This window comes from Ixodes scapularis, unplaced genomic scaffold (genome assembly GCF_016920785.2).
Source record: "Ixodes scapularis isolate PalLabHiFi unplaced genomic scaffold, ASM1692078v2 PGA_scaffold4__175_contigs__length_147842914, whole genome shotgun sequence".
NCBI classification, from domain to species: domain Eukaryota; kingdom Metazoa; phylum Arthropoda; class Arachnida; order Ixodida; family Ixodidae; genus Ixodes; species Ixodes scapularis.
The window spans coordinates 56145056-56161605 of NW_024609879.1; the positions used below are offsets into that span (position 1 = coordinate 56145056).

The following is a 16550-nucleotide window of genomic DNA, read 5'->3' on the forward strand; positions in this document are numbered from 1 at the left end:
GACGCACTTTTGGCACTGCCCGAGTGGCTTTGTCGGATCTTGGCACTGACTGCGGTCGGACTTGACATGAAACGGAGCGTAGTAAACAGTCTAGATGGAAAGGGCAGCTGCTCGTCAGCCGGAGGACACCTCGCGTAGGTGTACCCGATCATGGGAGGCGGTGAAAGGTGTCTTCAAACTCTCGATGCCCCAGAGCAGCCCGATCAACATCTTTAAATTCTGTTTTCTCTGCACTTCGACCAATTCGCCGAGACCTCTCGGATTTGAACTTGAGTTAGGTTTTATACTTGAGATTGTCAAAGTATTCTCGCGAGTGAATGCGACAGAACCACCACTATTGTCCGCCGTTAGGCTAAGCTGAACGCTGCGTGGTCTTAACACCGGTTTTGCAATGCGAGCGGTGGATTGTTCATTTCGTGATAAACGTGTTAATTGTAACATTGAAGTCGGTTCGGGGAGTATTTTTTACGTTGTGTCGAGATTACAGTAACCAGGCACAACTCGGCAGGGTTTGTTCTAGAAAGGTGGTGATCTCGTTCATGCTGGTTCTTGAGGAAAACGTTTTCCAAAATGTTTTTTTCTTTCACTGGTGTGAATTTTTGTGCCTTTTTCTTCATTGTACTAATCTGAATGCTTTCAATGATAGCACTAATGCTATCTTGGTCAGCAAGAGAGGCCCTGCTTTCAGTCTGCCAGAAATCAAAGATATATAAATATATATATATATATATATATACGTAAACAAACACAAATCTACACAATTGCAGTGCACGCATTGAAAACATAAGTACATATAGTGAAAGCATAATAACCCAACGTGCTCCAATGTTTTGCGAGCGATTTGTACATGGGCGTAAAGTCAGGACGCAAAGTCCTTGAACAGGCTCCGGTGTCTGATTTTTAATACCTCGAGCGGTAGTGGAGTAATGTGCGAAAGAAGGTTTGCATATTGAGTTAGGTTAGCCTATATTAGGTGGAGAGTTTGTTTTTTCTTTTTATATTCAATACCTTCGAAGCCCTTTCTTAAGCTTATTTGATAAACTGTGGTCACCGCCGGCTTCAGAGCAGCACGGAGCTTGTGCTATGCAAGCAGGACAGCTTGAGCTTTGTTGGGTTGTTATCCCGTCAGCGACTGCAGTACATTAAGCTGTCTTTTTTATTTTTTTATCAGTTCGTTTGGATGGTAGTCTTGCAGAATTCATTAGAGTTTGTGTCGCTGAGCTTTCTTTGACGTGTGTGTGGCTGTGAGTGAGTGGTGAAAGTCCAGAGTTTAAATAAATTGAGGTGTATACTGCGTGTTCGTTGCATCGCTTTGTAGAGCAGACAATTTTTTTGCCTGCTAAATGTGGTGTGGGACCTGGCTTACATCAATTTGGAAGTCCCTGCATTTCCAACTCTGATCTTTTCTCATTTCGGAGCTGCGACACTGACCGGTTCATTGATTGACCGACCACTGGCCAGTTGATTGAGATCCGACTAGTTACAGGCCAGCTGACTAAAATGATAGATATCCGATTGGCTACTGGCCAGTTTATCGATGGATTCATTGACGTCCGACTGGCTACTAACCGGTTGATTGACATTCTAAATCGCAAACTGGTCGACTGGATACAGACTGGCTGACAGTAGTCGGCTTGCCAGTCAACTACTACTTTAATTATGATGAGCGCAGTAATACTTTACAGTAGTTAACCATATTCACTGTGCCAGTGTTCCAAATGGTTGGTTTCCGTCAAGCAGTCGGATTGCCTCTCAAGTTCAGGAATCTTTGTTTGCTCGTTTTAACTCATCGGATCAGCACCCCAGCTTTGCTTAGATCAAATCTAGACAGTTGTGAAACAGCAACAAAAACCACGAAGCAGCACATCAGCTTTCCGAGGCCCTCGTAGACCAAACACCAGGCAGACTGGTATCTTGTTGCCTCGGCAAGCTTTCAGTGGCAGCCTGGCTAAAGCCTTGTTCACACATACACCGCAGTGCTAAAAATACTGCTGACTGCCCTATTTCGGAGCTCTGCAGCATGTGACCATATTTTTGTACAGTGTACAAACAGCACAGTGATGAGTTAGCAGCATGCCTGACCCACAAAGATAACAAGAACCGTGATTATGCACTTTTGGTGTTGCTTGATTGGCCGTCAGATTGCTGCGTCGGCTGCGGTCAGACATAATGTGAAACTAGAGTGGAAAGACGGACAACGGGCATCTAGGTACTACAGTCAAACCCGTTTATAACGAACAGCAGGAAACGCTACGATCAATTCGATATAGCAAAAAACATTTAAGGCCTGTTCACAAGATGCATTTTTCTCGCGCATCTAGTGTCGCCAAATGTAGCTTTGCGAAATGGTTGCGCCGTCTGAACAAGTCCAAAAAGGACGCGCGCATCTAAAAAAAAGTTGCAAGCACGCCTCGCTTCTGGAGCGAGCTTTTGCTGAAACTTTGCCGAGTCCTGTCAATCACTCTGAGGGCGCCGCCAATGGCCGCTCAGAAACGCTCTCACGTGGCCTTTGAGGGGGGAGCGAGCTGTTTGAGAAGACCTCTCCACTGCCGGTGCTGTAGCGGAGCCAAATCCGAAAAAAAAAACACGAAACCACGAACGATGGATACTGCCGGCGCTTCCACAAGCACGTCAAGCACCACTGAAGGAAAAGTGAGCAGCATATCGGAAAAAATCCAGCGATGGACGAAGACAATTAGCGGGAGCTGGCGAGATTAGAATAGCGCTCATAGCGTTGTTGTCGCGACGATACTGCTGGATAAGAGACCATCGAGTAAACTAAAACGAAGTTTGCTTTGTTTACAAGCGAACGTGAAACCATGTGCGCTCTCTGAAACAGTTGGCACAGTAAACTCGGGGCAGACATGGGCGCCGAGAAGTAACCAGATTGGGCACGTAGCGTATCTATGAATACCATGTGCATTGATAGGAGCTTTGGCAATGAATTGGCTGCGTATGGGCTCGGCGCCGGCACATGTCCTGCATGTACAGGTTGCCGCCTTAATCGGCTTAGCGCACACGCGAGATCGCTCTAAGTAGCGCAGTATGGGAGAAAAAAAAATTAAAGTGAATTGACTGCATAAAATGCGCAAAGCAGGTCCCCAGATAAATAGCGATCTGATTCGGAGCTCGCTCAAAACGGTGCATCGGTGTGTGTTGTTGTTGCACGTGAAGCGGTACATGTGAATGAGCACATTTCGTGAAACTTGAGTGTCGCGAAACTGTTGTGCGCCTAAAAGATGCATCGTGTGAATTAACAGACCTTTACAACGAACTTCCACGGTGTGTTCGTTGAAAGGCGAGATCTTCTCTTTCTCATCTCTTAGCTTCTGCCTTGTAACAACGCGCTAGAAAGATATATTTTTTAAACTTTTTTTCCATGCGTGCAGTTTTTTTTTTTTTTTTTTTTTAAGCTTATTTTTCTGAATCGCTTCTTTTCGTGGGCAACCTTTTTAAAATGAAAAGGTGTTTTTTTTTTTGTTTTTTTTTTGCGTTTATGCAGAGTGTATTATTTTTTAGCTTTCTCCCCTTCTGAATCGCTTCTATTCACTCAATTATGTTTGCAACTTGAACTTTTGAAATTTTCTTTCTTTCCTACTTTTTTCTTGGGGGGGGGGGGGAGGGGAGGGGAGGGGAGGGGAGGGGAGGGGAGGGGAGGGGAGGGGAGGGGGGAGGACAGGCCAGAAGACGACTGTTTCCGCATTTTTGGAAACCTTCCCATGGGGAAAAAGTTTGATATAGCCAATATGTTGTTCGTTATAGGAATCACTTTCTACATGCATTTTTATTTAAAATTTCCGCGAGTTCGATATCGACAATAATTCGCTGTACGTGGGTTTGTTCTTAACGGGTTTCACTGTATGTGCTCTGCAGAACATGCTTTAATCTTGATTGCGGTGTGTGGATGCAAAAAATATGTACACAGGGTGGCAAGCTGCAGTAACTGACACTGTAAATGACTATTAAAGGGCCACTAAAGAGCGTTTTGAGATCCTTAGCTCTAAGCATCCCAAATAACCCAAAATTACATTCATGCGTGGCCGATTTGCATATTAAAGAAAGTGATCAAAGTTCCTGACACTTACCCTTGGCGCAGAACAACAGAGGGCACTACCGAACCTTGCTGAATATGGTCAAGCGACGGACGGCACTTGTCAGTCACTCGCAAGCGACGGCTTCCCGCGTGGACGAGCGGCTGACCAGTCCCGTTTGTCCACACGAGAACCCATCGCTTGTGAGTGGATGACAAGCGCCGTCCGTCGTTCAGCACTTTCAGCAAGGTTCGGTTGCGCCATCTGTTGTACCCGTTGTTTACGATAAGTGTTGGGATATTTGATCACTTTAATACGCGAATTGGCCCCACATGAATGTAACTTAGGGTTTTTTAGGATGCTTGGAGCTCGTACATTGAGTCATGACAATAAAAGGAGGATTTCAATAAGCTCTTTATAACCCTTTCAAAAGTTTTTTTGTTTTTACTTTTCTTTGTGTGTGTTTATAATGTAAAATACTGGGCAGGTACGCACTCAATATTTAGAGATAACCGCGAAAAAGAAGGGGGATGGGTGATTGTACGGTCATCAATTTTACATATCAATGTATTGTGAAAATTTTCTCAGATTTTACAATTTGGGATCGGGCACTTAGTGTGGAATGGGCGGATGCGCGGTATTCTACGGTAAGTCACGAACAACATATATTGTAAATACACTACACTAGGAAAATGGACGTATATAGACCTTTCCAAAAAGAGCGCTCTGGCCGCCGCCATTTTGCAAATCGAGCGACTCCTATCAGCCAGAAATTTCTGGCACCCGCCCGAGCTGTGGAAACCCCGTCAGCGTGACTCCCCACCTGCATTTTGCATTCGGAGTTCGCTGGCTTTTCTTGGAAGCTTTTACTTTATTCGCCTGTTTAGGATGCTTACCTTTGTATGTTATCTTCCACTGTGAGAACCAGAGAATACCAGGGCTCGTAGCCTGCTCGGCCTTCGCAGGAAACGAACGAAGAGAGCGAACGTCAAGCAGCCCGCGACGCAGGCAGTTCGACGTTCTTGGAGGATTATTACCGTTGAGATAATCTCCAAAAAGCCTTCCCGACTATGTTCCGGGTCTTCGCGAAAAATAGCTGATAGGGTCGGGCCCGGGTTGTGGCGACGGAATAGACACGTTGCTGCTGGCAGCGGAGGCAGCCAGCAGCAACAGCTATGCAACAAGCTCAACCACTCGGGAGCACAACAAGGAAACGGAAGACCCTGTGGAGAAGGCCGAAACAGTTGCTTTGAAGCTGTGCGAAAAAGCAGCTCTCTTCTAGATGTTCCCCAAAACACACCGGATTCTGTCCGATTGTTGTGGAGTGACTATCGGCGATTCTCGACACTGTATATTGGACATGCTGTGTTATTTGAGACCTTTCTCAAGTCCTGTTTGGATAACGCGGCACCTTGGGGTACGTACAATATATCTACCGTATAGACCAACACGCGTCCCTGACGTCATGCAGCTGCGGTGGCGCTGTCGACGCCACTGCGCATGCGCAGAAGCTTCAGTTCCCTCGAATTCGGTTTCTGCGCATGCGCAGTGCCCACACTTGGTGTGGGCAAACGCGGGCTTGTTTGTAAACAGCGTGTCGGTCTATATGGGGTTCGATTGATGATACTCGTTGAATTTCATGTTGTGGGCGGGGAATATCCATGCAGTTCGAATATCCTGTGTGGTCAAATATTTTCGATGGCTAAGACCTTTGTAAATTGACACAGCTGAGTGTACGGTGCCATAAAATGATCAACATAAAAGGAAACAAATTTTCAAGTCGCATTTGTTCTGTCGCGCACGGACTCACCAAAACAGCTTTCATTTCTTCGTTTTTGTTCCCAAAAGATAGTACAATGCATTCTTAAAAATCCAGAGAAATCCTATTTGCCATAGAACACGAAATAAAAAATATAACGCGGCAATTTAGCCTCCACCAGCGCCCGGAAGTGCGCCTACGCAGGTTGCCACAGCCCACCGACTAGAAAACCCACAGCTCAGCGCAGTTGGGCAACACTGATGTACCCTCTCAAAACCAGGGACGCCCGCTGTAAATCGCTTCGTTCGAGACTGCCGCTGGAAAGGTCTATATCTAAATGAAAGTTGCATATCCAGGCTGTTTGCAAGCATGCTTTGAAAAGCTTTTCCCGTTTTCTCAGAATTAATTTTTTCGACGCAACACAAAGGTTTGCCCACTGCATTCTTTAATCTAAAGTTGGATTTAATGTTTTTTGCAGCATTTAATACCTTATTATAAATCAGAGCATGCAACAAGATTAATATTTCTGGAGAACGTTAACTGCAAAATTTTCTAATTGGCAAACACCTTAATAACTCATTTCCAGTTAAAAGGAGCTGTGCAACGATTTTAGCGTCGAAAGAATTGGCATCTACTTTTGACATTCTTTATCCTGTCACAAAGAAAAGAAAACACATCTTCCTTCGAAATGTTGCAATTCCGCCGCATAATCGCGAGGCAAAAAATTGAATAGTTTCCGACCTGCAGTCACGAGCAGCGGCCATGAGAACCACGCGGCGTGACGTCAAAGGGGGACTTGGAAAAAGATAGCAAGTTGTGCACATACATTCAAATCTCGTTAATTCCAACTCAAGGGAGACAGAAAATTAGTTTGAATAAACCAAAGTTTGAATTACTGGGAGTTTCCTCCCATAGACACACATAGGATGGCACCTGCATGTTAGTTTGAATTATCCACAAGTTTGAATTATTCAGATTTGACTGTACCTCCTCGATAAAAGGTAATTTTTCTGTAAAACTTGTCGTTCCAACATAAATATAAATGCGTCAAAAACCTGTTATCGACAAAACTTTTATTATGTGGAGTTTTAGTGGCGCCACCTATCCGAGGTCAACAAAACGGTCGGCTCTATCTGCTACCGCGAACAACCGCCAGAAGCTGGAGGGGGACGGGGCAGAGCCGGACGGGGATGGCCGGACCCGGACAAGTACGTTGGCACTTCCCTCCTTTCGCCATGTTGATCACGCTGCGCAACTACGTGGTCACGTGATTGGGAACGGGCGAGTTCTCGCTGCTCACTGATGGCTCTATAGAGAGAGAGAGCTTCGCCGGAACTCCGCGCATCCTCCTTTTACGTCGCAGCACACGTGACTTGGAAGATGCTGAAGGAGTTGAGAGGTGCCGAAGACTTCAATCTTTGTCATATTTTCAAATAAAAGCTAGCACATGCAGGCAAAAGTTTTTTGTTCTTTACTTCAAAGAGGTCGAGACAACAACTCCCAAATTTTTTAAGCAAAGCACTGAGATTGTTGCACAGCTCCTTTAATCAGCAAAAAAATGTCAACTTGCAATACCTATGTTTGGGACGATGCTAAAATTACAAGAATGGTTTTCTTGCACTCTCTAGTGTTTTTAGAACATACCAACATACTTTGTGCCATATTGTTTTATAGGGTATTGTTAAAAAGTTGGGCATAAACCTGTAAATATATCGGCTTAAACTTTAGAAGTTGGTACAAGTATGTACCAACATGTTTAATTCTTAACCGTTGGGCATAAACATTTGTGATAAAGTTTAGCTTCTTTTTGAAAACTATAACAGAGAGGAAAACAATGAGCTTATGTTTGTGCTTAGCACAAGCACTTATAGTAGATGTGAAAATGTCACAAATAAGATCAGAAATGACAAAAAAATATTTTCAAGACCAGGGTGGTCTTATAAACAATGATAAATCGGGAACTGCAAACAGGAGGCAATCGCACCGGGAACAACACTACAATGTGGCAACGATGGATCAGGAGTCCTTGGAGAATCCTTCGGGCAGGGGAAGGTCAAAGAGGATGGGCGGGTTGACAGGCCGGTATTTGATGTCGCAGATGGACGCATTGATGAAGGTTGTCTGGCCATCGGTGGTCACGCCGTGAGCTGGAACAAAGCATACATTTAATTTTACATTGCTGTTACGTCGCCACAGGACCTGAGAACCCTTTCACTATCGACCACAGTGAATTGATTCAATCTTGAAGGCACCAGCTGCTGTTGTTTGAGTGGGACCCACATATGTATTGATAAAGCGAGCTGTGCAAAAGAAACACCACCGCAAGTCTGTAAATAAGCCACTGGTTGTCAGATTGGGATCCCAGAATGTACACTCGTGGCTTCTCCGAGCTCCCAAATTTCCTACATCGTCCCCCCCACCCCCCCAAGTAGAGCATTTCTCTAATTTAAGAGTGTTGGCTGCACTGGGCTTGTTGTACGGGGAAAGCGTCACGTTGCCGAAAACGAACAGTGCACGTGGACGTTTATCGCAGGTTGCCCTGGCACCGGGTGAATACAGCAGTGATACCCTGGCCCTTTTGCTAATGATAGTCACGGTTGAAATGCAGTGCGCTGGGTCAATCGCAACTGCACTGGGGGTCACGTGATTGCCCTTCTCGCCTTCGGTCGCCCGTTCCCACACTTGTCATTACAACTAACCAAATTACTTGTAACTGATCACTCTTTGGAGTAATTTCGTAATTGTTTAATTACATTTATTTGGAAGTAATTAGAATAGTAATCCAATTACTTTTGGAAGTACTAAAATTACCTGTAACCGTTACTTTTTTCGTCTCCTGTTTCTAATGACAGTCTTTGTTTGTACAAGTTTTCTCAAATGGAATCATTGAATCAAGTTTTGTTAAAATGGCCTCAAAACCGGTTTTCAAACTGGCAGAAAATTTTGAAAATCTTAAGTAAACAGGAGAAGTGATGGTTACTTCTTAAAGTAATGACCAGTTACTGTTTGTCTCAAGTAATCATGTAACCTATTTGAATACATTTTAAGCAAGAGTAATTGTACCCTATTACTTTTTTTCGAGTAGCGTGTAGAAGACCAGTCGTTCCTTCGGCACTCTAAGCCTTTGAGCACAAGAATAGGGTGGTTGAAGCATACATTGGAGCAACCAGTGGCTGCTCGACGGCAAAAACGCGTTCGTGAGAGAGAACGTCGCCTACGTCTAGGCACCGCTGGTGTCGCCCTGGATGTTAGGATAAAACTCATCTGACGTCAAGATCATGCTGTGCGTGGTATCACGCACAGCATGATCTTGACGTCAGATGACGCGTTTTTTCTACGTGCCGCGTGAAGCGGCACGTAGAAAAAAACGTTACGGAGCGAAGAATGGACACACTGGTACGACCAAGCAATTTGTGCAGCACGTCCGCGAGAACGTGTTTGGTGCTGGCTGTTCTGTGTGCGACCTGTTGCGGTTTACGCGAGACACCACATGATGCAACGTCACCGGCATTTCCAATCATTCACGACGCAAAATGATTGAAGTGTCGCACCAGCCGACGCTGTCCATTTGCATCGCATCGCGTGATTGAATGCGCAATATTTATTGTTGAACTGGGCCATCCACTGATGCACAACTATGAGCCAAACACTCACTTGTATGTGCATTATTGTTTTCAAGCTCTGCGAGCCTCTGGAGTCTGGGAGGGTACTTTGGCTACCAATCAACGAAGATGGACGTGATTGGACACCAGGGAGTTTGAGGAGCCCTGAAGTGAGCGAGTCAAGTTAATTTACTCGTCTAAGTGACGTCATGGGGATGGAAGTACATTCAGATGCCTTTCCAGCCTCTTTGCTCAGCATACCAGAATTAGAAATCAACTCCCACGGTTGTGAATGCTGCAACAATTGGAGCGGCTGTCTGGATTTTTTGAAAACAGTGTGGCATTCTTGCCGATTGTCGTTCCTTGGCTGTGCCGACAAATGGTTTGTTTCACTCGCGAGCGAGACCAGCTCTTATAGCATCAAGAACCCACTCAAAGTTCGGCAAAAGTACCGCATTTTCCAGACTACCGTAATATACCGAGATGCCCCACCCCCGAAAGGTAACCCATCCCTATTTTTGGCCCGATCTGCTATTTTTTCACAAACACCGAGAGATAGCCTACTTCTAGTAATTGCACAACCCTGGTCAATGCTTACCTCAGCAGAAATGGTGGCACAAGGTTTGTAGGTCAGAAATTGCAAAATTGCCAATTTTTCAACCTTTTTTTTTTTTTTATCGCACATCGAAAGTTAGTTTACTCCTTATTTCTCCCTATTTGCTTTTGATTTTAGGTGGGCTATCTCTCAGGATGCTACGGTATACGTGTTTAAGAAATAAAACTTTACGCGGTGCCAAATATATTCAGGTGGGACTATACTATGATTAGTTCTAGAGCACAGCTCTTAGGCCTCCCCAATTCCGGGTTGAGCGGCGTCAGCCTAACCGGGCATGTTGCATTATGGGACGTTTTCCCGCTAAATTCTAAGGAAATCTTCCCCACTAAATATAGACCTCAATACCAAATCAGTTTCCCCGCTAAATTAAGCGGGGAAAATGACGTCGCGACTTTGTGTCACGTCACCCGTGAACAAATTCAGCGGCAGGAGGAGTAAAGGAGGAGAAGAGGTGGAGGTAGGGCATACCTTCGGTACCCTCCCCTCCTCCTTCTCAAGGGCTGCGCTCTAGTTTCGCATTACAGAGCTTTGTAAGCATCTTTAATTCTTTTTAAACATTGTTCATTATGACAAGATGTCCCAAACTTCGTGAATGACAGGTTATGTTAATGATCATTTTTCAATGATAAGAGCCTTTTTGTGCACTAACAAAGTAGGCATTTTTTAAGGTGCGCCGTAGCATATAAGGATTTTCTTTTCTTGAGCAAAACTATGCACCGGGTGCAGACTCTCTAAGGATCAACTTTTCTCCAATTGAAATTTGCCTCTGCAGTCTAAACCCTGAGCGCAGACTATAGTAGAGAAAATATGGTATACGTGAACAGGAGTTTGCTCATGAATTAAGCGATATAGTATGAGCGAATTAAAATAATAGCCAGCCGACCGGACATTTACGATATGTCCGAGTTACATTAAAGTATGAGTTTGATTTAAAAAAAAAAAAAAACTACTAGTGCACATAAAATATTAAGTGTGCATTTCCACTTGCATAAGCACCGGGTCTACATTGAAGCTTAAAATATTAACACGCTATTAAGCTGAACATATGTTGCCGGCACATGCTAGGGTCAGTACCTGTTGACACAAGGTGCGTTCACGTGAGCAGGCCTTGTACACTGTTTAGGAGCGGGTAAATCGAACAAGCCCAGCATCAGTGCAAAGACGGCACACCTTCGTGGATGTGACCAAAGACGTGGTAGCGCGGCCTGACGCGCCTCTGGATCACGCCAAGGAGCTCGACGCAGCCGACGTGGCAGTCATACACGCAGAAGTCCCCGTGGCCCACGGGCGGCGTGTGGGTCACCAGCACGTCCGTGTCCTCGGGTATCCGGTCCCAGATACTGAGCAGCGGCTGGCCGCGCGACACGTTGAACGCCCAGTTGAGGAAGCGGGGCTGCCTGCAGCGGCACACAACGACGGTCCTCGTTACAACCGCGCTGCCCGAAACGCATCTGCGACCAGTGTGTCGAGCGCATTGAAAAGTGGTCCGGAAGTAACAACAAATGACTTCGCAAAAGCCAGAGTGTCACGCCGTCGGACGTCGCGATCCCGGCAATTGGTCCTCGTAGAAGTTCCGACAAAAAGCATGAGCCAACGCGAGTGTCGCCATCGTTGCAGCGTTCCAACTCCCGGCTGCCAAGGCCTCCGTGAACTGCGGCAGAAAAAGCGGCTGGCGACGGCGTAACGCTTTTACAACGTCGTAGGGCAGAAATCGTTGGACCGCTTTTTCGGATGCGGTAAACACACCCGTCGGAGACGCGTTTCAGACACCATAGTTACCAACAAACTACAGTCGCAACAACCGTCGGAGGATATTTTGAAAGATCCAAGTGGCCCACTGATGCGTAACAAGTCAATCGCCCCCTATGGCGTGTGAATAATTGTTCTAGAGGGCCCGTAGGCTTCTGCGTTCCTTTATTGTTTCGATGCCGAGACCAGGAAAGGTTCCCCAGCTGTCGATCGAGAGGGATGGGGGGTTCCCAAAGGTCAATAAGTTTGAGAACCAATGACCTAGAAGGCCATATGAAGCTTTCTGATACTGTCAGCATCTAAAAGTCTTAAAGCAAAAAGAGTGAAAATGTTTTGTATAATATATATAGGGTCCCCCAAGCAAACCTTGCGGCGTAAGACGAGTCGGAAAAATGGGCACCTGCATGGTAGAAAGCTCAAACTTTCACCGAGCGTTCACTGAGCAGACCAGTTTTACCGCGTGAAATTTAAAGGCACCGTTCTCTTCCTGCAGAAAGTGAGAGAAAAAGACCTACCAAAAGCAAGCTTGGGCATGTTTGCAGACAACCGAGTTAGCGACGCTATTTACTTGTGGTGCCATCTCTTGATAGGCGCAGCAGGCAGACGACGCACACCATTGTCTGCTCGCTGCGTCTGTAGGGCGATGGCGCCACAGGTAAGTAGCGTTAGCATGCCAGCTAGCAGACAGGGAAGGCAATGGTGCTACTTTCCCAGAATCCAGTGACTTTAGAAGCGACAACACGAGAGCCACCGGTCATCCAATAAAGATTGCTTACCAGGGGGACCCATACACCTTGATGCCATAGACGACGGCTTGGCTGTCTTCCAGGTACGTGCAGTGGGTGAGGGACCTCTTGGCATGCTGCGCCACGTCCTGTGGGGTGGAGTGGGCAAAGTTCCCCACCGCAAAGCCCCCCTGGTGGCTGGCGGTGGCGGGGTCAAAGGACAGTTCATGGTTGCCGGCTATCACCAGCTTGTATCGATGTGGGAGCTGTGCTGAACGGGACGAGAGAAAGATGTGAACAGTTCTGTTTCAGGAAAATGCAACATAAGAATGGTTTACATATTTGCATTTGAGTGAAAGAGTGCATTGCATTTGAACTGTTTTACAGAGCCGGCACCATCCATCTTGTAGACCTGGAGCACGACCAACCCGCGTATAGAATTTTATACATTTTTGCACATAATTCTTTCACAGTGGGCCTGAAATAATTAACGTCATAAGCAAATGTTTCCCATAGATAGCGCATCGGCTCCTCTATTACTGCAAAACCTTTAGTTATAGTGTTATGTTGGATGTGTTCCAGGGCCGTTTGAACTATGATAGAAAACAAAGGAGGAACATCTTGTAGAGCAGCTGATCATTTCACTAGCAACCAATCCTGAAGTCACATTTTCTTGTCATGTATACAGAATATCTATGTGTATATGTCAATATGTGATGTGCGTGTATGGTTATAAAATACTATAACAGTATGTTTTCCTTCTATTGCTTCTTTGTCAGCTTTGTTGGGTGTCATGCTTCCGTTCCATAGTATTTATTTAATTTATTTTAGATTTAATATTGCAGAGTTGAAAGTTCAAGCAGAGTGGGACACATGAAATGAAAAGAACACATTCAGTAACCTTACTAGAACAAACAGCGACTTGAACAATTTTTTTTTCAAGCACAAGAAACCATTGTCAGATTACTTCATTAGTAGTGCTATACGGTGTGTGCAAGGCATTTGAGAACATAACGGTGGTTTCAATAGGATGTTTCAACAAAATATTAATCTATTCGCACAGAATTTGGTACAGATACTGTTTTCTATTCGTGGTCTCTAACCTGATTCAATAGAACCACTTTTTGCGGCAATGAGACTCGATGCGGCTTTGAAAACGGCTGCATGCCCTGGTTAAGTGGTCCTTGTTGAGGTTGGCCATAGCAATCACGATGGCAGCCAACAACTCTCTGGAGTTGTGGGGCTGCTTGCTAGTCTCTCTCTCAACGATGCTCCAGACAGTCCAGGGGGTTTACATCTGGAGAGTTAGGAGGCCGCTCGTTAAGGGTGACATGGCCGTGGAGGTTGTCAGCCAGCCAATCTTGTGTAGCATAGGCTGTGGGGCACAAAGTAGAGTCCTGTTGAAAAATGTACGGCCTCCTCTGAGCCACCCCTTCTACCCAAGGTTTCACTACAGTGCCAGGGTCTCAAAGTAGGTCCCTGGGTTGGCCCTAAGGCCCTGTTGTAAGGAGTGTGACGGCATGACGACCCGGCCTCGTTGCCCACAACAGCTAGGACAATCGTAGATGACGAAAACTTTGGCTGGTAGGGGCCTCATCAGGGCCTTCACAGAGCCACCTGTCATTCCTCCTGTTGACTTTTTGGTCTTGGACAAAGTTCTTCTCGTCAGAGAAAAACCAAAGCATGTCCAGTTTTGCAGGGTGCTTGAGCCTGTTCAAGAAGCGCTTGGACAGGATGACACGGTTTTTCTTGTTTCTTTGGGGACATAAACTGCCCTCTCTTCATTATGTATGACTGGTATCTAAGGTCCTTGTGTACCACAAGCCTGATAATGGACCCTGCCATGCCACCTTGAGCTGCCTGGCAATGGCTCTTCCCGACTTGCTGGGGTCGTAGTCCACAATATTCTGCTCCAGCTGGCCAAACTCGGGCATCCCGACCACATCTGACCGCCGGGGATGTTTTTTTTGTTTTTTTTGTTGCTTGAACACGGATACAACGTCCCCTCAGAATCTGAAAGCTGTTTTCTGACCTCGATAACGAGGGACCCTCACACATTCAAGGAGGTGGCTAGATCCAAATCACTGAGTCAGTGGCCAAGGCAACCAGTACGACATGCCTCTTAATTTCTTGCATCAGACCAGAAGCTGCCATTTTGAAATTGGATATGCAGCTCGAAAGCAAGGTCAAGTGCCTAGACAGATGTAGCTGGTATCAGAGCCGTATATGTAGAGAGTTTGGTCAATGGGAGGCGCGGGCAGAGCCAGGGCGTGCGGCAGACTCGGAAAGAGGGCTTGGCATGCTCTCTTGACCAAACAGAAGCCGAAAAGAATCCCCTAGCGGTGGTAGCGAGAAACAGTTCTGAGCCGATCGATCATCGAAGGTCTCTGTTCGTATATGGTTTTAATAAGTGCATAAGAGTGAAGTGTAGTAACTCTTTATGGTTGAAAATAGGGTTCACGTGTTGTTTCATCATCATCATGCAGAAAGATGTAAGAAACAAATGCACCGCTCAACTCTGTTTTGCGCGGACAGAGTGTGACCGCTCTGACGGCAGATTCCCGGCGCTCGGCGTTTGGCAAAAGGATTATGTCGATCTTTCCGCTAGTCGCACTCTTCCACCATCATTTTAGATGAGTGTGATTTAAACATCACGTGTACCATATTTTCAGCCATCGAGAGTTACTCCAATGCAGTTATCAGGTTTGTTTCTCGCGACCACCGCCAGGGTATTATTTCCGGCTTCTGGTTGGTCACATTCGAATTTCTGAAGACGCCCTGGAACACGCCCAGCCCGCTTTCGGCCAATGGCGCCGCTTCATTTGTCTCCTATACTTCCCAACGAATGGCCAAACTCTCTACATATACGGCTCTGGCTGGTATGAGAAGTTATGCAGAGTGAAGTTGTGTTCTCAAAAACCTAGTGCGCACCCTGTATATGTTCACAAACAACACATAATAAATTTAGCTGTGAATGCGGGACATGGAAGGAGAAAAATTGCTGTAATTGACTATAAATTTGCTTCAATCTCGACAATGTGCGGCAGAATAACAGACAGTCGTGTGTGGGAGGGGGAGGGAGAGAGAGTGCGTAAAACAAAAGGAGCGCCCTTCGTGCGCACTGAAATGTGAGCTTGCGTTGTACTGACAACCGGAAGCGTACCCAGACGTGTAGGACGACTACCGTGCACAATAGCCATCGTAAAGAGTACGCGTAAAGGTAGACGGATACCCAAATCGATTCTCTCCTTCGAACATATGATAGGTCAGCTTACCCATAAAGCGATTGAATTCGTCGAGTTCGGTGATAAGGCCCCGCCGCGTAAAGTCGCCCGCGTGAATGAGCACGTCCCCGGCCGGGATCTTGTATCGCATTCGAGCGATGGAGTTGTGCGTGTCGGAGACGCACACGAAGCGTACGGCGTCCGGCCGTACCGGCGCATCCAGCCGCAGCGGCGGCGACACGCGTTCATAGTTCTGGTGCGGCTTGAGCTGAGCCCAAGCGGCGTCGGGATCTTGTGTCAGTGGATGAACTCCGACCGTTGCGCCGGTGGCACCCATCATGGCATGCTCGACGGTACCCGTCACAGTAGTATCGGTGACTGCTTACGTTTTCGCCGCTGCCGGACGTCCACGGTCAGGCCCACCGACAGAGTGTTGGTGGGAACCTGCTACAAGTCGACACTAAAGATAGGACGGATAATATTGGGTATAGCGCAGTCAATTAAGAATCTTATCTTGTCCAGAGCACTCTGTCGGCGTAATCCAAACAGCTGAGCAGCACCGGTAGAGCGATCACCACTTCTGCACCGTCTGCACCGCGGACGGACTTCCGCCAGATTCCACCGCTCCGGCCGCTCCGGCAGCTCCGGTGGCTCCGGCTCGTCGGGTCCGGGTCTATATTGGATTGGATTGGATGTCCCATTGACTTTACTGGTTTTACGGCTACAATTTTGGCTAAACTTAGATCGCGAAAAGACATACGTACTAAAAGCAGAGTAAATAAAAAGTGTTTTAGATCTTTTTTTATGTAAACTTATTTTATTAATTATAAAGATTTTGTTACTA

The 16550-nt window shown here is 46.3% G+C and overlaps 1 protein-coding gene across 2 annotated transcripts; it reads right to left on the minus strand.

Moving 5' to 3' along the window:
• Nucleotides 1-7238: 7238 nt before the first annotated feature.
• On the minus strand, nt 7239-16386 carry LOC8026945 (metallophosphoesterase domain-containing protein 1). Of its 2 annotated transcripts, none has more exons than XM_029994079.4 (4): nt 15758-16386; nt 12534-12748; nt 11179-11405; nt 7239-7937 (listed from the first exon to the last, which is right to left on the minus strand). In XM_029994079.4, exons 1-4 carry the CDS (start codon nt 15953-15955, stop codon nt 7807-7809), a joined length of 771 nt encoding a protein of 256 aa, XP_029849939.1. In that variant the 5' UTR covers nt 15956-16386; the 3' UTR covers nt 7239-7806. The 2 variants fall into 2 exon arrangements, with proteins under 2 accessions (XP_029849939.1, XP_002406777.1); XM_002406733.5 differs by having other exon boundaries at nt 12534-12753.
• Between the last annotated feature and the right edge of the window lie 164 nt (nt 16387-16550).

Coding starts and splice junctions, on each gene's coding strand:
- LOC8026945 (XM_002406733.5), bottom strand. CDS start 16,046: ATGATGGGTGCCACCGGCGCAACGGTCGGAGTTCATCCACTGACACAA. Junction 12,754..15,757: donor CGAATTCAATCGCTTTATGG/GTAAGCTGACCT, acceptor CGTCCCGTTCAG/CACAGCTCCCACATCGATAC. Junction 7,938..11,178: donor CTTTGGTCACATCCACGAAG/GTGTGCCGTCTT, acceptor GCTTTGTTCCAG/CTCACGGCGTGACCACCGAT.